This window comes from Columba livia, chromosome 1 (assembly GCF_036013475.1).
Source record: "Columba livia isolate bColLiv1 breed racing homer chromosome 1, bColLiv1.pat.W.v2, whole genome shotgun sequence".
NCBI lineage: Eukaryota > Metazoa > Chordata > Aves > Columbiformes > Columbidae > Columba > Columba livia.
The window spans coordinates 142418986-142444167 of NC_088602.1; the positions used below are offsets into that span (position 1 = coordinate 142418986).

The 25182-nt window shown below is 40.3% G+C and overlaps 1 protein-coding gene across 3 annotated transcripts in view; it reads left to right on the top strand.

Moving 5' to 3' along the window:
- Positions 1-24133, top strand: part of FAR2 (fatty acyl-CoA reductase 2) — a 152592-nt gene extending 128459 nt beyond the window's left edge. For all 3 annotated transcript variants that reach the window (XM_065034192.1, XM_005510514.4, XM_021298406.2), the window contains exons 7-12: positions 1588-1706; positions 4200-4267; positions 9651-9822; positions 14888-15017; positions 17434-17561; positions 18801-24133. In XM_065034192.1, the coding sequence (XP_064890264.1) occupies positions 1588-1706; positions 4200-4267; positions 9651-9822; positions 14888-15017; positions 17434-17561; positions 18801-18963 (780 nt within the window). In that variant the 3' untranslated portion in view covers positions 18964-24133. The remainder of the gene's footprint in view (positions 1-1587; positions 1707-4199; positions 4268-9650; positions 9823-14887; positions 15018-17433; positions 17562-18800) is intronic.
- The last annotated feature ends 1049 nt before the right edge of the window (positions 24134-25182 follow it).

A 25182-nucleotide genomic window follows, 5' to 3' on the forward strand; every position in this document is an offset into this window, starting at 1 on the left:
ACGTGGTTCCCTGTGTCTGAGTCTCTCTCTATGATCCCTCTGCCAGCTGCATCAAGGGTGAGATGTGACTGCTCAGGAGGCTTAGGTGATGAAAATTATATTGGTTGTAAGTGGTGTTTGGTTACTTGCAAGCTGTGAAATGTTACACACCATCCAATTATAGGAAAAAGGAGGGAGAGAGAGACAGAACAAAGCAAACAAAAAAACCAAACGGTTAACCTCACAAACAGGGGATGCTTTGTCCCTTAAAATCCACCAATGACCAACAGACAACGGCATGTGCTTTACAAGTTCGTATCAAGTCTTAAATGCTTTTATCAGCACGTCTTTCTTCAACCCAGACTTCCCCTGCAAGGGTTTTTGCACAACTAGGCACTTCCTGTCTGCTTGTTGCAATAAAACTTGCATCTTTCACACCTGGAGAGCTGTTTCATTATGAAATGGGAGTCTCAGGTTGGAAGGAAAGAAGAAATGCTGTAACATTTCCTTTGTCCTAAATTTTAAAGATTCATGGGTCTGTAGAGCACATTCCTTTGCCCCTTCACCCAGTCCCTTCCTTTGGTTTTACATGGATCTAAATTATAACAGCTTTTTTCCTTCACTAACACTTTTATCCTTCCAGTTCTTTCACTGGGTCCTCTGCTTCTACATCAAACTCAAATTCATTGCATTTTATTTCCCACATGTTAGACAACTCTACTGCAACTTTGCCACTGGGGTTTTCTTTTTTTATTTACTCTGTTCTGCCCTTATACCTGACACACTAGGTGAAGTTCCTTCACCCCATTTCACCTCCAAATTTCTATATTACTGAATTGTCCTCTCTGATTCAGTCTTCCATGTTGTTGCCATGTCTCTCCTGTGGAACTTCCAAAGACTAATTGGTCATCGGGAAAACCCCTTGATAAGTATTCCAATTAGATATATATATTTTGAGGAGCCTGACTCCCTGACAAATGCACTTTCAGCCAGAGCAAAATTAAAATAATCTGCTCTTGCCTACCTTTCTTCTTTTGTTGTCAGTACTTTGTACTGTCACTCATTCATTTCCTGAGCTTTGCTGGGTGGTGAACTCTTCAAGGCAAGGGCTGTGTCTTGACTGTATCTTTGTGCTTAACAGACACAGATTTGGAAAGGAAGAGGGTGTGAACGCTTCCAAAGGAAAGGGAGTAAACTCTTTGAAAAGCCTATTGGTGCCATTTCCAAAGTGACTACTGTCTCTGAGGGACACTCAGACCTCTGTCTGCCTGTGTCATTTAAGAAAATGTAACTTCAGGTATCACTGGGAATTTTATTTGAGTAAATTCAAATCTATTTCTTTCCTAAGGTATTTCTTACAGGTTGAGTTAAATAAGAATCACAGCTTTTCTTATACATGGCACAGATGACAGCATGTTTCAGACTTCCTATGAAAATGCAGAACAGTGGGATCCATGTGTGATCAATCTTTATTTTCACAGAAACCAAATAATCTTCTGCAGCAGGTGCCAAGTTTGAAAAGTGCTAATGTGACAGTCTGTCCTCAATCCCAGACAATGAAATCTTACCATGGCCTTGCATCAGTGACTGTTTTCCTTTGTCCCACAGGCAGGCAAAGGGATTCTGAGGACTGTCATCGCCAACAACGAAGCCGTGGCAGATATGATTCCAGTAGACGTTGCCATCAACCTCACCCTTGCAGCTGGATGGTACACGGCTGTGCACAGGTGGGAAAGCACTCTTGTTTGCCAGACCTGGGCACTTACTGTCTACACCAGGACTTTAAAGGGAACCAGAAGCTAACATAAAATCTGTGCAAGAGCCTCGTTGATTTGTTTTCTGGTTCATGTTTTCTCACTTGGGTTGGCAAAGATTAAGAGTGTAGCAAAAGTAATAAAGGCAGGCTTTAGAGTGACGAGATCTCTAAAGCTACAGGTGAGACCTATTTCTCAGAACAACATAGGCTCAGCTGACAAGCCCGCCTCTCAGAAATCACTTTTCTGAAGATCAAGAGCCTTACTGTAGATGTTTTTGGGGCCTCCTTTCTCAGACAGCCACACTGAGTTGCTTTTCAAGTGGCTTCTAGAGTTTTCTTGGTGAAAATGCTCTGCCTCTTTTCCTTGGAAAATGCTGCACAATGAATGTATTATGGCTTCATATGACAGGGCAGATGATCTAAAAAAAATTTGATTTGCATTGTTGAGAAGGGTATGTAGAAGTGACATTAGGGATTTTAGGTCTTCTGTGAACCTCTGATTCTGACCTTAATCATTAGGTAGGAAGCCCTACAGAGTAAACCACATGGATTATTCTGGAGGTTTATGCAACTCTGAGAAATCAATACCAGGCAAATAAAAGGCACAAATATTTCACTTTGCAAGGCAGAGTAAGCCCTCTGAACTGAGGGTAGAGAAAAGCTGCATAGAGTAACCCAAATACAGAGATCCTAAAGGGATCTTAAAAGGCAGCTCACCAGCTTTTCAGATTTATTTTTCTCATAGTTTCGTCCCTCTCCATCAGTAATAGTCAAAGCAGTATGGTCAGGGAAAAATAAATATGGCTTCCCCAACATATAAACCGCTGAGAGGCTCCAGATGAAGAGGGCTACAGCCTGTCCATACAGCTGGAAAAGGAGATGAACATGTTCGGATGAGCAGTAGTACATCAGCATGCAGGTAGACTTGCTGGCTCTGGCCACGGTAGAAGTGCCTTTTTTTCTAAATTTTCATTGTCGAAAGATACATGGATTTAATCTACTTCCCACACAAATAATCATTAGGCTAAAAGAGCAATTGCAGAACTTGATTTAATGCTTTGCCTAGCTGGGCACAACCCTAAGATTAGCAATCTGTATTAAAAAAACAGCAGCATGTATGTGGGGTTTTGTTTTGTTTTGTTTTGGGATTTTTGTTTGTTTGTTTTTTCCAACTCATCAAATTAGAAAGTAGGAAGTCAGTATCCTTCAGGGCAGGTGACGCTAATGAGGGAAATTAGATTCTAAAACTTAGCAGGAAGTTGCAATCTTTGCTATATAGCATAGAAGCTCTGCAAAGCTCTACATTTTACCAAGGTCTCTGACTCACATGGAGGGTGGAAAATGGAAAAAAAAAATAACAGGAAGAGTCTCTTCACTGGAAACTGGGAAAATGGAGAAATCATTGTAATTCAGAGTTACAGGAGATCATGTATTCATAGCTTGACACATGTTGTCAGTCCTAAGCATCCCTACAAGTCTGCTAGGGATTAGTAGTAATTATAATATTCAGTTAAATGGCATGATTTCAAAGCACGAAAAAAAACCAAAACAAAACAAAAAGCCTGTACACTATCCAAATGCAGTTTTCAAGTATTACTGTGTGAGATTTCCTATCTCAGGTTTAGGGCTCTGTCTTCGCGTCTCTTCAGTCACGGGAATTTTTAAAAGAGAGGTTCCTCATAGGCACCCTCCTCCTGTGGAGAGAGGCTCCGAGCACCACAGGTACCTGAGGAGCACTGAGATGCTGTATCCTCCAGCCAAACTGCTGTCCCCTGTTCAAGGCCAGGTCTCGCCTCTTCTAGCACTTTGGCACATGGTTCCACCCACTAATGTAGAGTAAGAAAAACGCTGCACTTGCACCCTTGGCAAGGCAGGCTTAGATCAAAAAAGCTTTTTGGCTAATTCTTGCACTATATCAAAGGAAGAAATAAAAAAGCAGTATGATCTATATTTAGTTCAAATACAACAATCAAGCTTTATTTGTTATTAAAATTAGACTTTTGTTGAAATGTGATTTGTAATCACTACCCTAAAAAAATGGAGTTAAAAAGTAGCGCAAATCATATTCATTAAGTAAATGATTGTTAAATACATACTGTTCCTGAGGCCAGATCAAGCCAATTATTTACAAAATATTGAGAGAAATTATTTTTAAAACTCATAAATTTGTCAGTATGCATGCTTTTCTTATTGTTTTTATAATTTTTGATAAGTGATGTATGGATGATTTTTTCTTGAACTCCATCTGTCTTTATTAACTTCATATGTTTTCCAGAATCCCACTGAATCTTATCAGTACTTTGTATTTTGTACTCTATTTTCGTATTTATGAAACATGCCCTCTTCTGCAATTTTTATGAGCTGATATTGTTTCTTAGGCTGATTGATAGCTTTCAGACTCCTCTAATAAAGCTTTGGGTGTTTTTCTTCACACCTTAAAATAATACTTCTTTCTCTTTTCCAGGCCAAAAAACATGTTGGTGTACAACTGCACAACAGGTGGAATCAACCCTTTCTTCTGGGGAGAAATGGGTAAGGTCTAATTTAAATCTAGAACGTGTCAAACATCAATAGCATTCCTCAGCCAGGTTTTGAAAAGGTAATTTCCTATATTTAGGTGGTACTCAGCGTCTGCCATTCAAACTGCATGTGGGAGGCCCAGCTGCAGTGAGTGAGGGCCTTGTGAGCAAAAGCTCCAGGTACTGGATACCCAGCTCAAGAAAATTTTAAACAGAAATAATTGGTGTAGACTTGAGAAGTGACATATGTGCTTGAAGAACAGTTTGCCGTCTGAACGTGACGCCAAGTAGCAGAATTTAATTCAGTCATATACTGTGAAATACTACATGCAGTCAGTACATTCATGGACAGATGCATGGGGTCTTTCTTTCATACATTCATTCACATCTTTGTGCTTTAAATAAAGGAGGCTGGCAAATCACTACTGTGTTGTATCACCTCTCAGCTGCTGCTTTGCATTTAGTTTTGCATTATTTATGTGGCAAACTCTTAGTCAACAGAGAATTGCATTTTCAGAACAAGGCTTGTCTCAAAATCCTACTAATATCCTACCATGATATTTGATCAAGTGATCTAGCAGGGGAGAGGTTTCAGCAATTGGCTGAGCTGGGAGAAAATCACGCCACGTTCCTGGCATATTTTTTTTTATGAGAGATGTAATGTTGTGGTTAGTCACAGATCTTCTGTGGCTTTTTTCACAGGAGTAAATGCAAAGCTTTTCACTGGCTTCTACTTTAGGCAACAGCCACCATAATGCTACCTGAAGTTTGCCTTTCTAGTCCATTTTCAGTGTAATTTTACTGATGAAAACAGCAATGTATTAATGCATTTTAACTGATCTTACTCTGTTACTTTGCTCATAATTGTGGATTTAGCAATTAAATCATTTGGGTGCAGCAGAAGTTTGCATAAGCAGTTCAGTTGTGTGATGGGACTGAAGGCAAAATTTTCTCCTTGGGTGACACTCTGGAGGACTTTCTACTCCATGTTGTATCTACAGTTTTCCTCAGAGGAGCAAGCTGCAGAGGGTATTAGGTAAAGATTCATGAACAGGAATTGGGATAGAGTACCAAAGAACAAAATTTTGCCCTTGAAAATGTTGCATGGTTTAAGAAATGAGTTCGGGAAAGGTTTATCACGTGAAGATGTTACAACTGCAGCCATCCAGTTTGAATTCTCAGTTCAGCCTTCTACCAATTTATTTTTGGTAAATACACATAAGTCTAAAATCTTCTTTATAGATATGACAGAATTTCTCAACTATTCATATACTTTCTCTGTCTACTTATTACTATTTGGCTTCTAGGCAGCCAGTCTCATGGCATCCACCTCCAACAGGCCTGTCAGAGCCAGGATCTCTTAAATAAGAGCTACCAATGTGTAGTCCAGCCCCTGCACAGAAGGACTGAACTTCACCCATCAGTTCTCTCCTTTGCAACGGGGCAGCATCTGCTACTCAAGTTGTTACCTTCTCTGTTTGAAAGCCCATTTCCAACTATGTTTAGCTCTGCTAACTTTCTCCCTGCAGGTTGAAATTCTTGAGGGCAGGTCTCTACCTCCAGTGTTTTTTTCAGCTTGTTCAGAATTTTTCTTTTTCCTTGGCATAAAAGGAGATGTTTGATATAAACATACAGGGGACACAGGATCAGCAGATGTGGTGGGGAATGGGAGTCATCTGGTATGGAACTGAGCATTTAGTGCAAATCAGACATGGAGTTTGCAGAGGAGAGGACCTGGACTACTTGGTTAGGGAGACGTACAGCAGGACCAGCTGTAAGAATGACATGTGAACACAACAGAGTAGGTATTTTTTGGAAAGAGGAGAAGAGAAGAGAAGAGAAGAGAAGAGAAGAGAAGAGAAGAGAAGAGAAGAGAAGAGAAGAGAAGAGAAGAGAAGAGAAGAGAAGAGAAGAGAAGAGAAGAGAAGAGAAGAGAAGAGAAGAGAAGAGAAGAGAAGAGAAGAGAAGAGAAGAGAAGAGAAGAGAAGAGAAGATCAAGGAAATTGAGACAGGAATGGGCTGAGGATGCCCTGGGTAGGGAACAGAAATGACTGAGATAGGGACATTTTGAGTACAAAGGTGATGAGCTTGGAGGGAGGGAGGGAAGGAAGAGAAAGAGAATCCAGAAGAGAATTATTTGAAAAATGTAGAAGTCTAGTTCAGAGCTTATGCTTAAACATCCATTGCAGACCAGTTTATTGTACCAGTTTCCAGATACAGACAAACCTCTGGTGTTAAAAGGAACCTTAACTCATTTATGTATTTTCCAAATAATGCTGTGCCTTGGATTTTTTTCTTATTGTCTTCCATTACTGCTGTTATTTTGTCTGCTGTTACCAAAATGTGGTTAGACAACCAAGTATTAATCTGTAGAAGTGTATTCTGCTTGGTCGCAATGTAAGTCTTTCTAGTCTGACATTCTGAAGTACATTGTGCAATTTCTGCTCAAAACTAAACGTCAAAACAGGCTTTAAAATGGTGTTCAGTGTGTGAAAATTTAATTTCAGTTTATCCTTGACATTCTACCTGGGCAGGACTGGTGTCTGATTCTCCCCCTGCTAAATCTGCCTTAGAGCTGTAGAACTCGCTGCTGGTTTTTTGTGCTGTGGTTGGAGGGGAAATAACAACCCACCCACTAAATTGTTTCAGGAGCTGCTAGAGGTGATGTGTTTCTAGCTCGGAATTCTCTGCCTGACCTGTCTGTCTGTCTGATTCTTTCTCTCTTTCCAAAACTCTAACTGTTATAGCATAAGAGAGTTGCTACGTTTGCGAAGCCGAACACTTTCCACAAATTAGGACACAGTGCAGTTGTGCAGAGTCAGTGCAAGCCAGGGTAAGGGAGATTCGTAAGGAAAACACCCATAGCATTAACTGTTCTAAATTATGCAAAATGGGTGTTTTGCCAACTTTCTTCCAGTAAATCTTTCAGGTTGGTCTCACTGCCTTCATATGTGCATTTTAAAATGAAACTGTTTTCATTCCCGACTTTCAGAATTTGCATCAAGTTTTCAGTAGAAATCTCATCTGCTCTTGACATATGTGCCTCTCATACCAAGTAATATCATGGCATAATTCTGTGGCTTCTCTACTACAGCTGCATTTCCCACTACAAGCTTTAAATAACCAAGATGATAAGGGTGTTGCTGATTTGTGTGAATTTGGTGCATGGCCAATGATTTGAAATGACAGGGGATGCAGTTTCCACTTACTGATTCATTCTCTCTTGCTATCCTGGTCAAAGATGCCAAAAAAGCAAAGAGAGGGGAAAGGCAGCAATGTCTTTAATGTGTTTCCAAAGGGAAACCTTCTCAACCAGTTTACAGCTGAAAGCTAGATCTGCAATATATTGACATCAGTATTTGAATAAATAGAGCTATAAATATATGCTGCAGACAACATCAAAACTATCTCAATTCCAATATATCTGTGGTTCCCAGTTAAACTGAAAGGTTTCCATTAGGAAATCAAGTGAGCAAGTGAAACTAAATAAACTTTAAGCAGATGAGAGTTTGTGAATAAACTGTGATTTAAAGTGACTCTTGAAGAAATTTCCTTAAGGGGAGAAGCAGCAGAGTTCATGGGATTGCTTTCCTGATCCATAAGCTACTTGAATGGGCACAGATATACAGCTCTCCCACACTGGGAGCAGATCCCTCTAAGTTTGAGCCAGCTAGAGCTTTGTCGAAGTATAATTGTAGTAAATGGCCATGCTGCTAACACAGAGGAAAGGAACTCCTCATGCACTGCGAAGACGGACACAGACTCTTCCAAGAGATGGCCCAGACAGCAGCTTCTTCCCAGTAGCCCATCTCAAACTGTTTATTGCTGCTCCCCTGCCAGGAGTAAACACCTTTACAAAACTTCAGTAAAACTGCTCTGGCGAGCCCTCCCTGCCAGGCACAACTACATGGGAAAGTTTAAATAGGAGATTTTTGCTAATGCTTGCCATTGTGAGAGAACATGCTGCAAAGAATAAGGTTTCCATACCACAGCCCTTGAAATGACCATGAGATAACCACGTCATTGCAGTGTGGCTACGTGAAACAGAAGAGATGGAAGCTCTGGCTGTTCAGAGGCAAGATGAGTTTCAGGAGAACTAGTCTTCAGCCATTAAACTTGCAGTGTATGGGGTGCAAAAATTAACAATGAACTTGCACTAGAACTAGATTGTACTATTATAAAAGTCGTTGTTGTCCAAAATTAGCAGATAAGTGGCTAACAAGTCTCCTCTAGTTGCTGCAGCTTAGAACAAGCACAGCAAAAATCCCTACTTGAAGTGAAGTGATGAGCCCACCGCACGGACATGAGAGGACTGTCTGAATATTATGATTGGAATCTGCTTATCTAAGGATGATCTGGATGTTTCTTCTGACTTGCAAATTCTCATTTGATTGTCCATTTGTAACATAGGCTTAGACAGTAGACTATAACATCAGCACAGATTGATGTCGTAACTCTCAAATTCCTGTTTAAAAAAGTAAAAAAAGACCACATATTCTTCTTTATTGAGCTCACTGGTGCTCAGGAATAGTAGCACCATCTGTTTATAAGTTCTTAGGATGAGAGTTTTCTATTCAACTACTGCAATTCTATTAAGCCTCTGCAATATGCAAATGCCCCAGATATGCACATGTAGATGCCACTTCTGTGGCACAGTGCCATTGCAAGAGCTCAGAATCAGGCCCAATGTATTTTTATGCCTTAACATACAAAAAGTGTGAAAGATTACCACCCTGTCATTAGTTTTCAAGTTAAGAATGCAAGATAATTTGGTGATTTAGTGCATAGAGCTCCTCTGAAAAAAAGGCTGAGGTAGATGTTGTTGTGGGTCAGATGTGGGTCAGATGGATATAATGAAGTCTTTCCAGAAGCAGCCCCCTATGTGTGTAAGCAACTTGCCCATGACTCAGACTAATAATGACATTAGCCCTTCTGAAAATTTAGTTAGAAATTAGAAATGTCATTTTTGTTTTATGCTGGTGTATCAAAATTTGCTTTCAGTGATCTGAAGATATGTTAACACTTATCAATTTCTTCAACACGAACTGCAGGTGAAAGCAGACCTGCAGTTCCTTGGTTTGAAGCATTTGGGGCTACAACTGCCCTCTTTTCCTCCATTCCATTTTGGCATTTTATTAAGGAAGTTTATGTCTGCTGCTATTAAGTTTAGAGTCAAATTGTGTTTCAAATAAGCAATAGATGGAGTCATCAGTTTTAATGCCAGAAGGGACCAAGAGATGACCTTTTCCAGCCTGCACTGACATAGTTCGCAAAACTGTAGGATAAATGTGTTAAGCACTGTAACTTGGGCTTTACCGCAGTGTGTTGGTATCGTTGTGCCCAACTCAGCTGAAATAAAGTGCCTGATATTAAGTTAAATGTCTGTTCCCTTACAGAGCAGTATGTCATGTCCACGTTCAAAAGGAACCCGCTGGAGCAGGCCTTCCGAACACCCAATGCTCACTTGACGTCCAACTACTTGATAAACCAGTACTGGATAACTGTCAGTCACAAGGCACCAGCCATACTCTATGACCTGTACATGAGGCTCACGGGGAGAAAGCCCAGGTAAGAAACCACACACCTTTAGCTTCCCACACACCTACCACTGTTATGGAGAGCAGATCTCTAACAAGTTCTGTGAACTGGCTGCCTCAGCCTGGGATCCCTGATCTTCTTCCCATCTTCAGGCCTTGTCTTGAGGAGATTGCTCATAAAGAAAAGGAAGCATATGGCCATACTTAAGCATAGCCTAGGGTTCCCACCCATTCCAGTACCTGGGGGACAGCACAAGTTTTAAACTGAACTTTACAAGCTCCAGAGGTTCCCAAGCCAGCAGAAGAGTATTGCAAGTTATGTTGTATAGCCAGATTTCCACCACTGCAACTTTCTGATACGATTGTCTCTATCTGTCATGAGTAAAGACTTAAGTTTGTGCAAGGACTTGTTACTGGCAAGGCTTAAAACATTTTAATATTTTTTTCCCATAAATCAGATGGCATAATTAGCAGTTGCCAGCACTGGATCAGCACCCTGAAATCTAGGACGTTTCCGAGTATGAAAAAATTCTGAATTTTATTTATGAGGACAGTTTACCATTACAATTGGTATTTGGGCCTTGGCAGTGTCATGGCTCAGAGGAACACGGGCACACATGTCCCATGTGGGAAGAATCCTGATGTAAATAACATAACTCAGCCAATGTCCTCCCTGCCACCACAGAGAAGAATTTATTGTACAACACAAGAATGGTGTGCCAGCATTGTGTTCCATGTCAACTGCTCTGTGCTCTTCTGCTTGCTAGAAAGCTGGCTTTAGCTGTTTGCAGGAAGATCCCTGGCTGATGTAACGCTTTGGTTTCTCTCAGATGTTTTGCTACAGAGGGAAATTGGTCCATAAAAAGACTTCCAGTTATCCAGGGGGCAAGAATTACCCTAGAAATAAAGGTAAACTGAATATGAGGAAAAATAGGCTGGAATCTCAAAGTTCTGTTGAAACAGGCAACAGTGAGATTTTGGCATTGCTGTTACAATGGACATTTCATAAAGTTGATCGGCATAGGTAGCCAGTGGACATTGGTTGCAATACTGTAATTAAATTTCAAAGAGCTCAGCATTAACTCAAGCTGAGAAAGATCTCTTAATCTGAACTTTCAGATCTGTGATGTGAGCAAACACGATGCAGCGATGAACTTGTAAGTTCAGAGTCCTTTTTCTTATTTTTTATTTTAAAATGTAATTCTCCTTTTCTTTTTACACACTACTTAAGCTCATCGAGGTACCACCGCAATGCGGTAGAAAGCAAAGTAGCAGCTCATTCTTTTTTTTTTTCACAGCTACCTAAATATCAGACCTTTATGCTTCAAGGGCAGTAAACCACATTCAAATTTAAAAAGTTGAATGTGTCACTGAACCTGTTTTAATGTTTCCCTTTAATTTTTCCCTTTGCTGTAAACAGAGGATCCAGGCTTAACTGTCTTCCCACCTGTCACTCCCATCTTTTGAAGTACAAGCCATCTTCATGGCAGTTTCTTGAATTCTCTCCATGACCTTATGCCGCATTTGCCAGCAGAAAGGAGAAACTTCTTTGCCAGGGCCAAGAATCAGGCTTCAGTTCTTTACTGTCTCCGTACTCAACTCATCATAATGTGATGAGTTATTATATGCAATAGGTTATTTGGGAGCTGCTTACGGTTTCACAAGTCTGCCATTTATTCAGGACCAGTCTACAACCTTCACTAATTTGAACTGCAGGATACTTGGTGGGAACTCAGTTGTAGTTCCTCCTGTAGTTTTCACACACTGTACCCCATCTACCAAAGGGTAGGTTCAAAAGTCACCTTCTTCAGCTTTAGACTTATATTTACTGCCTCTCCTGAGAAGCTTACTTTAAGTGTTAGCTCATTTCACACGAATTGCAAGGTATCTAGCAAAATGGCCCTAAACAGCTAACTGTTATTGCTGCACATCCATCTATGTATGACTTTGTAAATAATGTGGTTTATATCACTACTAGTCTCTCGGGACAATATGTCGCAGCTGAGAATCTGTTCATGCAAGGCTCACTCTGGGAGCAAATACAGAAATCATTGCTGTAAATAGTTTTCTAGAAGACAAGATGCACTTCTGAAGTGTAACTAATACGGCTGTCAGTGACAGCTAATACTTCATATTTTTCCTCTCTGTTCCTCCACAGTGGAGAATGAGATTTTCTATAAGAAGTCTTTGCTATAGTTTCTCAGAGGCTGGAGAAAAGTGTGTTTCTACTTGGTTGATGTTTTTTCAGTGGACCATTCCTTCATCCAAATTAATAAATATTTTGAATGTGGTCACAACATTTGAGCTCAATCAGTCAGCATGAAACACAGTTTCCATACATACCTCTTTAAATTATTCATTTCTCTTTTTGACCCTCACTTTTAGGCACTCAGGTATGATGCTTTGGCTAGATCTACAATCAGAGCTTATTCTGCCCACATTGACACAAGGCCACGTGGACAGTCTATGTTCAAAACATGAGCAGGGACATACAGTTGATTCTTTTATAATTTTTTTTCTGATAGATTCCATTAACTTTAAGCACTTTAAAGATATTGCTGGCTTTCAGGGAGTCAGTTTGAGGGGCTACTTCAGATCTTTGCAATCTAGCCATATACTGTTTCCCAGGTTCCTAAAAGGTATTAAAATATTCGCTAAGCTTTGCCCCATAGTACTTGCCTACACATGCACAATCAAAAAGATTAATCTAAGGTAATTTTACAGTAGTTTAGATAAACTGCATTCAATCAATGTGCACATAATTATTCAGAACGAAGGTTCCCTTAATCTGATGGTGTGCTTTTCTTCTAGAATGAAAGCCACTTTAATTCTGAGTAGGAGTGTCTATGTAAGGTTTTAGTGCTCTTTCAATTCACTTTGCGTAAGCTGTGCAGTTCTCCTCTGAATTGATGTACTCATTGTGTCTTTTTCTGCTGTGCTTAGTGCTTGTCGTTGTGGCAGTCACATCTGCATGGGGAGAGGCCGGCCTGGCACCATTCTTCCCCAGACTGCCGCTTTTTATTTGTCACAGCAACTGTGTTACCCTCTGGGCAGCTAAAAATTTCTTACGAACACAGCTCTGTTTTCCACAGAAATCAGCCTTTCTCTTGCCCTCATCCAGTCTGAGAGAACATGGTGTTCTCTCAAAATTCACCAAGTACTGCACATCACACTTTAAAACAACCACCTCCCAGAGGGCTTTTGTACTCATGACCGTTGGGACAACTGTAAAATAATCGTGCAGGGTAGGATAGCATTACTGTCATCCCCTTTTATATAAAAAATGAATAATACAAAAAGGCCAAAACACACGAGAGACCAGAACCTACATCTCCAAAGTCCCAGTTAAGCAGCTGTGCTCCTGCAGTGGTTTTCATCTTTATCGGGGCAATCACACTCCAGGAAGACATTCAAACAGTTCCCCACCACCACCTCCCTCCCCCCCCAAAAAAAAGCAGCTTGTGCACTTGGATGATTTTCAGGGTCATCCACCAGGAGTGCACGCTATCAGACCTTTCCTGTATACAGAAGGACACAAAAAATGCTCCAAACTGCCAATATATTATGCAAGGAGAGGAATGGCTTTTAAGAAAAAATATTTTTTTGTTTCTAGTTTAGTGGGAGAGAGATTAAAGAAGCCTAAAGACATGAAAAGCATGCCACTGAGCTGAGTGGTGTGCTTGATACTCTAGAGGAAAGGGATGCCATCCAGAAGGACCTTGACAGGCTTGAGAGATGGGCCCATGTAAACCTCATGAAGTTCAACAAGGCCAAGTATAAGGTCCTGCACATGGGTCAGGGCAATTCCAAACATCTCTACAGGCTACACAGAGAATGGATTGAGGGCAGCCCTGAGGAGAAGAACTTGGGGGTACTGCTGGATTGAAAATTGAGTATGACCTGGCAATGTGCGCTTGCAACCCAGAAAGCCAACTGTATTCTGGGCTGCATAAAAAGAAGTGTGACCAGGAGATCAAGGAGGGTGATTCTCTGCCTCTGCTCTGCTCTGGTATGGCTCCATCTGGAGTACTGCATCAAGATCTACAGCCCCCAACATAAGAAAGATACGGACTTGTTGAAGTGAGTCCAGAGGAGGGTCAGGAAGATGATCAGAAGGCTGGAACACCTCTCCTGTGAGGACAGGCTGAGCGAGTTGGGGTTGTTTAGCCTGGAAAAGTCTCCAGGAAGACCTTATAGGATCCTTCCAGCACTTAAATGGGGCCTACAGGAAAGATGGGGAGGGAGTCTTTATCAGGGAACATAGTTGATATGAAAAACGGTAACACTTTTAAACTGAAAGAAGGTAGATTTAAGCTAGATATTGGAAATAAATTATTCACCATAAGGGTGGTGAGGCACTGGAACAGGTTGCCCAGAGAAGCTGTGGATGTCCCATCCCTGAAAATATTCAAGGCCAGACTGGATGATGCTTTAAGCAACCTGGTCTAGTGGAAGTTATCCCTGCCCATAGGGGGTGTGATTGGAGCTATATGATCTTTAAGGTCCCTTCCAACCCAAACAATTCTATAATTCTATCTGAAAACTGAAGCTGAGCAACTGATTTCAAAGCTTATTTATGCTGCAGATGCAGTCACCTCTGTACTGAAGCCAACTCCAAAAATCAGAGCCTTGCTTCAGAAGCCAGCTCAGGCTTGAGACCAGAAGAGTGGTAGAAAGATAAGTACCCACCTTGGGTAGCAAGGACTATACCTTTGTGGTTTTACAATCTCCTGTGCAGACTTCATATCAGTTCAGATGGGCTCTTCCCCTCACACATGGTACATGATGTAGGTATGGCCTCCAACCCTTGTTTAGTTCAGGCCAGTAAGTTAGGCGTGAGTCCTGCCCTGGGAAATGCATGTTTGTGCCCAACATTCCAGTGAACAATAAAAGCTGGGGAGCTGTAGGCTCAAGACTCAGCTGGAGCAGTTAGACTTGCTGAGCAAGTGCTCGGCCTGGTGAGCAGAAGTGCAGTGCTCATCAGGATATGCAATGCCTATTCATCTGGATTGGTGAAAACACCTACAGAGCAAACTGACAGCTTTTGCATAAGGTCAGACTTTTTATCCACCTCTGACTCTCCTCCTCTGTTTCAGAATGATGAAGATCATCAATCGACTTCACAAGTCAATGATGCTCCTGCAGTATTTCTCCACCCAGTCTTGGGACTGGTCTTCAGATAATATGAATATGTTAATGAGTCACCTTAACACAGAGGACAAAAAGGTAAGCATGTCTTAAATATGGATTGCTAAATACCAGTTCTGTTCATCTGCAGCAATTGTTTTTAGTCTACTGCTAAGCTTATGAGTGACATCCACCTAGATGACTGGAACTGACTTTAGCTTGAAATGATTTATTTCCCCCTTGTTTTATTAACGTTTCAGAAACCTTCTGTTTATTACAGGAGAATGTTTTCTCTTGAGGTGTATTGCTCTTTCTTCTGAGACAGGTCAATCACTGCAGTCTTTTGAGTTAACATGGCCCCTCTCTGCCTTGTGCTGTCAGTTTTCTATTTGGCCTGTAAACAATCTGGATTTGTTTCCACAGACAAAATGGATTGTACAAAGGGAACATAACTTTATATCCCCAGTGACCCAGCTGTACTCAGGCCTTTGAGTTGGAGAAGTAAAAGGCATCCTAGGTAGCAGTGGCCATTTTACTACCTGCCATGTGGTTGGCTACATAGACTGGAATACTCAGTGGATAGGAAAGTTAAGGATATTCCTTTTTTTGATGGACACATGACATTTCTCTTTCTGAAAAGAAATTGTCAGTTCCAGTTTTCACATCACAGCTCTGGTCCCCAAGAATTTTAGGCATCCCCTTTCATGGTATGATGTGACCATGTTAACTCATGTGCTGTACAGGAGCCCCAGAAAGACAGCATCAATGGTAATGCAAAGATATGTGTTTTGGGGATTTTCATGGTAATTAATTAATCACTAAAAACTGTGAAGTATTCCCACTATCTTTTCATCCTAATTTTCTAATTGTTTTGCTCTTGCAAAACCAGGAACCTCCTTTACAACATCCCCTTCTCCCTCATCTCTTCTGGCAGTCGGTAGCTTTTGTTGGGAGATCTAGATGGGAAATAGTTGAATGATTTTGGCATTTTCATCCACATTGGTTGTAATGGGCACTGCACAGGGAAAACTTAATTAATATATAGAGTCTTACCCTGAACAACATGAAAAAAGTTCCTGTTAGATTTAAGTCCCCAGAGAACAATTACTTTGCAGTATGTCAGGCCCTGCTGTAGTCTTTATAGGTTTGAAATAGTACTCCTTAAGAATGGGATTGTAACTGAAAGACTGAAGGAACACAAAGAGTAGTTCTGTGATAAACTTGAACACACCTTGGGTCAGTATCTCATTGAAAAGAGATACTTAGGCATTCACATCAAACTAGTCTCACTCACATTATTAAATTCTTGCACAGACTCTGAGTAGTAGAATCAAGATTTTTCTCCCCTAATCTGCAGAGGGAGAGTATGCAGCAAATTCTAACTTCTAAGGGTAGTGGCACTGCTGTGACTACAATAGAGAGAACATAAATGGCAGGATAGGAGCTGGTTCTCAGGCAGATAAACAAGAAATAAACATCAAGGACTCAGTGCAAGCTGGGCAGAGTTTCAGGCTTACCAAGCTGCTTATGAGAACTCTATGAGATGAACCACGTCCCGTGTTACCACTGCTGCATTGTGAGCAGCATTCAGGCTATTAATAGACAGTTTTTGGGTAGCGCACATTTCTGTATGTATCTGACAGACACACCAGGATCTGTGCAGTAGCTAATCCCCTGTATTTGACAGAGTTAGCTAACCCCTCTCTGCTCAGCTATTGCTGGTCTGATACCAAAGCTCTTGCACCAAAGCAAATCGTGTGGATTGGCATAGAGGTGAAAGGAAGATACTTTACTGAGTATCTTCCCTTGTAAGACCCTGTAAATAAGAAATGCCATTCACTTCACTCCTTTGTTTAAACAAAAACATTCTCTCCAAATATCCCTCTTCCTCTTTACAGATCTTTTCTTTGCTCTCAGACAACCACATGAGAGCTTGCTAACAATTTTTCCAATAATAGCATTTGAATTTTTCAGGGGTAATTAACTCTACAGTTAGATTTTGTTGATGCCAAACAGCAAAGTAACCTATTTCTTGGACTTTTGTCAGTCTAGATGCTGAGAGAGAATGCAGCACAACACAGAGTAATACTGACGCAGAGGCAGCTGTTGACGTAATGTCCAATTAATTTATCTGCACATAACTTTAGTGACACATTAAAAACTGCGTGGAGGTTTTTGGATTAATCTATTTATCTGAGTGGAATGCCATTTTTTTTCCACAATTTTGTGTATGTGTGTATAGCATATGTGTGTATAGATACATGTGTTTATGCACCTGAAAGACAAGTTTATCTGCCAGTTAGCACTAAATTTCTCCTTGCTTTTCCCACATTCCCAGCTGGGTAAGACACCAATCGACAGCTGTGAAATATAGTTTGTTAGTGCCCCTGTGTTCTTAGAAACTTGATGGCTTTAATAACTTCAGAGGAATGTAAGTCAGCAAAGAATTGATGCTTAAAGGGAACTTGTTTTGAACTCTGGTGTTTAACTTCTGCTCTTTGTCTTTAAATCCCAGTTATACAACTTCGATGTTCGTCAGCTGCACTGGTCAGAATACATTGAAAGCTATTGCCTGGGTGCTAAGAAGTACCTGCTAAATGAGGACATGTCTGGCATTCCAGCAGCAAGGCAGCACTTACGAAAGTAAGTCATATCCAGTGACAAGGACAAGAGCTCCTGGCTACTTTGAATGGCTTTTGAGGAAAAATGTTCTATTTACATTGTCATAACTGTTGTTGAATAATATGGAAAAAAACAGAACATAGCTTATTTCTTAGGGCAGAGGGTTGACAGTATTTCATTTTTCCATCCCGTAAGAAAGAGGACTTTTGATGACACTAACAATTAGGTACTAGATATTATGCTTTCCCAGCAGATGACCAAGTAATTAAGTTACAATGCAGAAGAGGAATAAATGAATGCAGAAGTTCCTCATCATTCAGAATTACAATAGAAAAATACAAGTCAAATTTAGATTTTGTGAAGCTCCTAGAATTTTTTAGCAATTCAAAGACATAGCATAAAAACTTCAGACATTTGTATGATTTTAGATTTCATTTTAAAGCTGGAGCTTCTAATTCCTTGGAGGAATGGACAAAAATTTTCCAAAATCAGTGCAGGCCTTATGCATTCAATCCCTGGTGGCAGTTTAAGAGAACCTGGATGAGCAATTTGAGATTATCCTTCCCCTGTTCAGTTAAGGATTGTGCTCTTCCTGTCTTCTCCAGCCCTTTTACTGACAAGTGCAGGCAAAAGGAGGAAGAGCAGCTCTCTTGAAGTAAGAGCCTTGTTCTTTCCTTTAAGAAAAAACATTCTTGTGCACTGTAAATACTAGAAGCATAAAACAGCCTGCTGCCCTATGAAGGAATCCTTAAAAAGTTGTTTGTTCGTTTTTAAAGGATCTATAGAAACCTCTGTAAAAGGCCACTAACTACCTCATAGCCTATTTGCAGTACTGCAAAAGTGAAGACCATTTATAGTTATTGAGTAATTTCCCAACATTAAAAACAAGGTTTCAACCAAGAACCTTACTCATCAAATGAAAGCACAAGGTATTGGACCTAGACTATCAGTAAAAAAACAACTCTCTGTATGACTTCAGTGTCTATTCTGGTCTGAAATGAGTGTACATAGAACAAGAGACACTTGCAATAAAGGTATTCCACCTATTCTGTTAACTATCCCATAACTTCAACACAGTCGTTGGCAAGATGGTAGGGACATCTTAGGCACAGTCTCTTCACCAATAGAGGAAAGGCAAAAAGCCCAAGGGCCACTTGTATATAGGATTTCTTATAAAATTACCTGTAGCAACCGAAGCAAGCTGCTAAGTTTTTTTGTGCTTTTGTCTTCCTCCATAAGATGCCTCTTTATCTTTCTCAGGCTGAGGAACATCCGATATGCATTCAACACCACCCTCCTTGTGATCATCTGGCGCATTTTCATTGCAAGGTCACAGATGGCTCGAAACATCTGGTACTTTGTGGTGAGCCTCTGCTACAAGTTCCTTTCCTACTTCAGGGCATCCAGTACCCTCAGGCACTGAAGCCGTCCATCAGCAACCAGCCTCTTCCAGAAGGACCTCCATCTCCTCTAATCAGCAACTATGGGTGTCGGGGTCTGAAAGTAGCATAAAAATCTATTCCCTCCAACAGCAGCCTGCATTTATTGCGCACTGTTGTATGTTCACATTTTTTATTTTAATTTATGCTTTAATACATGGTGGTCTTTCTTCCATAGGACCAGGCCAATTTTTAAAGCCATAAATGAAGCTTTAGGAACAGGTCAAGCTGGAACCGTTCATCTAGAGTCTGATGTGCAAGAGTAAGGATTAACCAAAGTCACTGTCTTCCCATGTACTACCTAGGCTCTCCTAATCCTATCTTCTTCCTCAAAAGAGGCTAATTTAAAGCATACTACCTTAGGAGAAAAGGATGCCATCAGAGAAGACCCAGTCAAGGAAATTAACCTGTAAGAGGTCTTCCTAAAGAGGCTATTGTTTCATAATACCTTATAGAAAAAACACCATTTCAAATTTTCAGTTTTTCAAAACTTAGAGGAGAAAAGAATCAGTTACACTAGACCAGTGAACACACTGAACAGTTTTCAGATCTTGTCTGATATTGCTACTGAGGACTGATACTTTCAAGCCATAACTGAAGACATGCATTGAGTTCATGTACCTGTGTTAACTCTACTCACTCATGAGCTGCTTGCTTATGGAGAGGTATTTATTCTCTCTGTGGTTAAGGCTGCAGTCTATTAAAACACCCTGTTCTTGGATTTATCACTTTTGCTTGAACATTTTTTTTGGCTTGAAAATATGCTCTATTTACTCAGAAAATGAAGAGTAGACTTCTTAAAAGATTGAAGAAGAATTCAGAAACTCTTTATTATTTTTGAGGAATAGGTCCTTTTCCCCCTTGGATTTGTCTGTAGAAAACTTCTCTCCCGGTAGCTCAAAAAGAGCCTGATACTGGCTTTCCCGCTTTCATTACAGCTCAATCACTTTGCAGTTGATCACTTCTATTGGCAAAAAAAGTGTAAAGACACGTATGGAGGAAATTCCATCAGGCCAATTCTGCTGCCTTTCCTGTCAGTAGAAGTTAGAAGTCTGAAACTTGTTTTTGTTGACAGTAGGAGAGGTTTCATTGACTTCTGTTTTAAACATACACTGTGAAGGTAACACATTTTGTCCTACATTGCAGCTTGAAAGGAACCCAAGGATCTCCCTAACGCTCATGGCTATAGGAGATACTTGTTTCCCCTAGTGAAGTATGAATTCCTGTGGGGAGAGAGAACCTTCTTCAAAGTAGCTGGTGCAACAACAGCCTTAGTGCAACAGCAACAAATTTATCGTGCTATCTGATGTTTCAAAGTCAAACCTAATACTGGAATATTTTTTTATTCAGATAACACTGAAAAAGCACTTTAAGATTGTCAGAATTTCCAACAGCTAGTTTTTGAAACAATGCAGCATCCAATTTCTCTAGTCTTGTGTCATGTTAGCTGTTTGAAAAAGTAGTGCTATGCCACAAAAAATGACACAGTTGCTCTTTTGAGAACTGAGAAAAGCAGAGCATTTACAAAGCCGGCTTTCTTCAAAAATTGTCCTTGTTTTTTGCCACTGAAGGCAAGAGCAAGTTAAGATGACAGTATATTTATATCATAGGCCTCCAAGCTGGTTCAAAAGTCTTTCTAAAGGTGAAAGAAATTAATCTTCCCCCTTATGCCCCAGAGGTCTGGTTTCAGGCAACTGCCAAAAGATGCAGCAGAACGTGACCAGAAACATGGTATCTAAAATGGCAGGACTCTGGCATTCCCAAGCCAAGGCCCATGTGTCTGTCACACGTTAATTCTGATCTATGCTCAGTGAGGTCAAACATCGAGTTTACAAAATGCAAAATTTCCAAGTTCTTGCCTTGAAAACATACTTTCAAAGTGAAACCATGCTGGTTGTTAGCTATGTGTTTTCCAACTCCAGAAAGCTGGCAGTGCATGCTGTGCACTGCACATTAGCAAGGTGTCACTGCCTGGGAAACCAGGAGCCATGGGTTCAGGTGCTAGATACCAGACATATCACGTGCAAAGCTTCCATAGCAGTGTATATGGTGAAGGTTAGCTGCATTGCATTTTGCTAACCTGGAAATGTAGAGACTGTAGCTACTTTGCAGAGTGAGGGAGGTTGCTGTTGGGATTCCTCTAGAAAGATTTCATTCCCTCAAGTAAATAAGCAGGTCATCAGCCAGCTTCCAGTTTACTCATATGAAAGGCTAAAAAAACAAAACAAAATTTCAGATTACTTTGAAATTAACTTTGTTTTAAAAGTAAGAAAGAATATTAACTCATATCCTAACATTCTTTTTTTAAGTGCCTGCTTTATGTACAAAAAGAAGCCACATCTAAGAGGATCATAAGTCTCAGGCCATGCACATGATAGACAAAAACCTGAGTCTCTCAGAAAATTCAAATACTGCAGACCTGTTACACATACAACAGCTGACTGATGTAGACCAGACCTACTATGAGTACAGTGTCCTGCCTTCCCTTCCCCAAGGCTGGTCATGCCATGCATTCCTCACGTATGCCTGATGGCATTCATAGTTATTTGCACTGTCTCTATTGTCCCAACAAGTCTGAGATGTATCTTTGCTCACCCGACATTATCCTGACCTGTTTTCTGCATGTGCAAAAAGATGCTTCGGGTTTCACAGTGGTGGTATCACTTTTTAAAGCTCTTCAGCATTTTGCTGAAGGTAACAGTCACAGCAAAGCTACTACTCAGCCCTGAAAAACCAGCAGGAGCTGCTTGGGATGTTGCAGAAACACAGCTGTTGCAGATGGCATCTGCTGTTCTGGAGACCTTTCATAGCCCACACAGCATTGCCAGCAGCTTTCTCCAGAGCTCTGGCCTTGCCTGGAGGGGGATCAAGCTGTTAGTTTTCCTTAACAGAGAGATAACATGCAGTGAAATTTGAATCTTTAATGCATTTTCCCATGGCTTAATATGCTTTCAAGTGGTTGTCTGAACCACAGAGATATTTCAGACAAACCTCAATGCAGACACTGACATGTGGCAGTGGCCTTTGGCTGCCAGTCATGACTGTCCTCACGGAAAGCTGGACCTAGTATAAGAACTTTTTCTTGCCTCAAGCAGTGACTTACTTATCTTTGATGTTTTATTGTGTGCTCCCCACTGTATTTGTATTTGCTCTGAAGAAACCCAAGCCCTGGGGGGAACATCTAAAAGAAAACAACAAGTGACAGCGCTTCTTTTCTTCCCTATTCTCTCTCTCGCTCTTTCATCTATAGTCACAAGCTTTTGACAAAAGAAAAGTGAAATATAGTTGTTATTATTAAGTTAAATTGGAGGTCCTGTGGTAACTGTGCGCAAATTAGCGTGAACAACTCACAACTATAAGGTTGAAGCAGGACTTGGGTTGGTTTGGGGTATTTTTTCCCCTACAGGGGTAGCATGGTGAATGCTGTGGGGAGAAGAGAGGACTAGGAGTGCACTTGCTGCCTCTGTTCACAGATAGCAGAAGCATTGCTAGGCACAGAGCAGCCAGCTCGACCAGGAAAGGGAGACTAAAAGGATCAGAGAACTATGAGCTGCCACACTCAGTCAGCATTTTGTTATCAGTTTGGTTTCTTGTAATAAAGAAAATGAACTGAAAGGCTCCTCTGTCCTTTCCCCCAGCTACCAACAAGCAGCATAGAGAACAGTATTGGCAGTCATTCTGCACAGCCACAAAACAAAATATCTGCCACAAACAGTATCAAGGGATTATCCTTTGTAATTGATTGTACACTATGAACTTGCAGTGCATCTACCACATCGCCGTGTCAGGAGCCTGCAGTGCTCTACAGAAATAACATGGACGTCTGCTGAATCCAATGTACTAACGTTTTGTTAATATTATACATGTACACTAGTCTGCAGGCTATAGCTATGAACAGCTGTGCAAAAGCAATGAAACACCTAATATAATTTCACTGCCAAAAAGCAATTGGCATAAGCTTGCAATTAAGAAGTATCTCTTCTTGTATTAAATTGTGATAACAAAAAAAAAAAAAATTCCTAAAATTAATCTGAGCTTAAACTACCTTTTGACTGACGACCAAAGCTGTTTATCTTCAGCACGTCTGGTAAAAAAAAAAACAAACCTCGCTCCTCTACCCCAAGAGCTTCATTGAGAAAACACAGTTCTTCCTTGGCAGAGGGGGTAACAGGCATACTGGTATAATACAGGTTGTTGGCACATTACCCACTTCCTCAAGAGATTTGCTACTTCACGTTTTTTAAGAAAACATGGTTATATATGTCTGGGTGTATAGTTACATCTTTCAGCACCAGTTTTCTCATACAACATACAGAGATGGTAAAAACAGTGGAGCTCATATTGAAAGGCCAGGCTGTGTTTGTTTGGTATGCATTGTTCCAATTAAAGATGAAGTGATTAAAATGTATCCTAGTTTCCAGTGTAAAGGAAACCTAACCTATAGTACTACTAATGAAATCATCATCATGAATAAGCAACTGGGAAAAGAGGGAGGGGGGCATTCTTTTGTTTGTAAATAAGCTACAGCTTCATGGTCAAAAGCATGCTGTTGCTCTTCCAGCATTGACGTTCTACCACAGAAAGCAAGGATGAACTTTTACTGTAATTGGACCCATTATTCTAATGCAGAGTAAACACCATCCTGTACCTTCCGCAGAAGCTAAATGGTGAATAGTCCATTAAATGGTGCTAAATATTGGTATGAAGGTGGTACAGACTTACTGAAGAGAATTTAAAAATAAAAAAGAAAAAAGTGTATTTGGGGAATAATTAAAGATGTACTATCCCACTTTTCTCTATTGCTTAAATGTCAACTATGATTTGAGTTGGTTTGTTCAGATTAACATGAAACTGCTTACAAAAGTTTCTTGTTCATACATAATCTTGGCAGACACCAGTTTATAGTAAAATATGTACGCTCCCACTGTCAAAAATTTATATGGTTCTATCTGCTATTTCTATTTTCTTGTTAGCTATGAGACAACTTACTGTTATAAATCTTAATTACAAAGTTTCTAATGTTAAGGTGTAATCTTTTGAGCTCTCAAATCAGATAAAATGATAAAGTCACAAATTATGAGAACCTCAGCCATAAAATTGTTAATATGTTTATGTTATTTTAAACATTTAATAAAACAAAATATTTTAAAACTATGGTCGCTTTGCATTGGTTAAGTTGCTAAAGAAGATACAGTTACTTGCTGGCCATTGCAGTTCAGCACGGGCTGCATCTGCACCACATCTGTACACATCTGCACCACAGCTGCCAGCACAAGGACCTGCTGCACAGGCCAGGAGAAGGAAATCAAGGAAGGGGAACCCCAAATTTTAAAAAGTAATGACGGTGAGACTTTAACCCACATACATAAGACCTGGAAGGGTCCATCTCTGATAAGTGTTTCCCAGAAAGGAATAGGGACAGGTCTTCAGCAGCATGAAGTTTGTAACAACCTGAGCAACATACCATTGGCACCTGAAAATATTACCCCAAATTCTTAGTTTTACAGCATAAGGACTTAAGTTTATACTTAACACTATAATGCTGGCATGAACAGCTTTAAAAGTCCACAGAAATATGGTATGCTTTTACCTCAAGACCCTACTATATGCTGAGATAAGTTTAAGGATGTTATTGCATAGGTGGTGGGGCAGGGAGAGGAGGAATAATCCTGGTTTATATGTGTTTCCAATAAGTGTATATACTACTACTTCAGGCTGTTGGATAAACTTAATCTAGCAATTCTCTGGATTGCCAAGAACGTTCTGACTCTATGACAAACACTTCACTGTACTTCAAATGATTTCTTGAAGGCCATTTGGAAGCAATGGCTCAGTAAGATAATGAAATCACATTGATGAATAGCAAGGTGTTTGTTTTACGGGCAGAAGAGTTCTTACCTTTTCTTGTTCTGGAAAAAAAAAAAAATCCTTCTTGCTGAAATAAAATCTTCACAGTTGGAAAATTCAATAGTCAAAAATCTCCACCTACCAAAGTAAAGACACTGTCTTAAGGTCTGAGTTCAGGCACTCGGTCAGTGTGTTTGTAGATGAAGAGAATGCCACATCCCTGGAGGTCCTTGCTATCAAACTATAAAAAAAAAAAGTGTTTATATTATAACATAAAAGCTTTAGTCTGTGTTTCCAGTTATCTTCATTGGAAGAGCCTGAAATCAAAACACCTCCATTCCCTTTGCTGCTGTAAC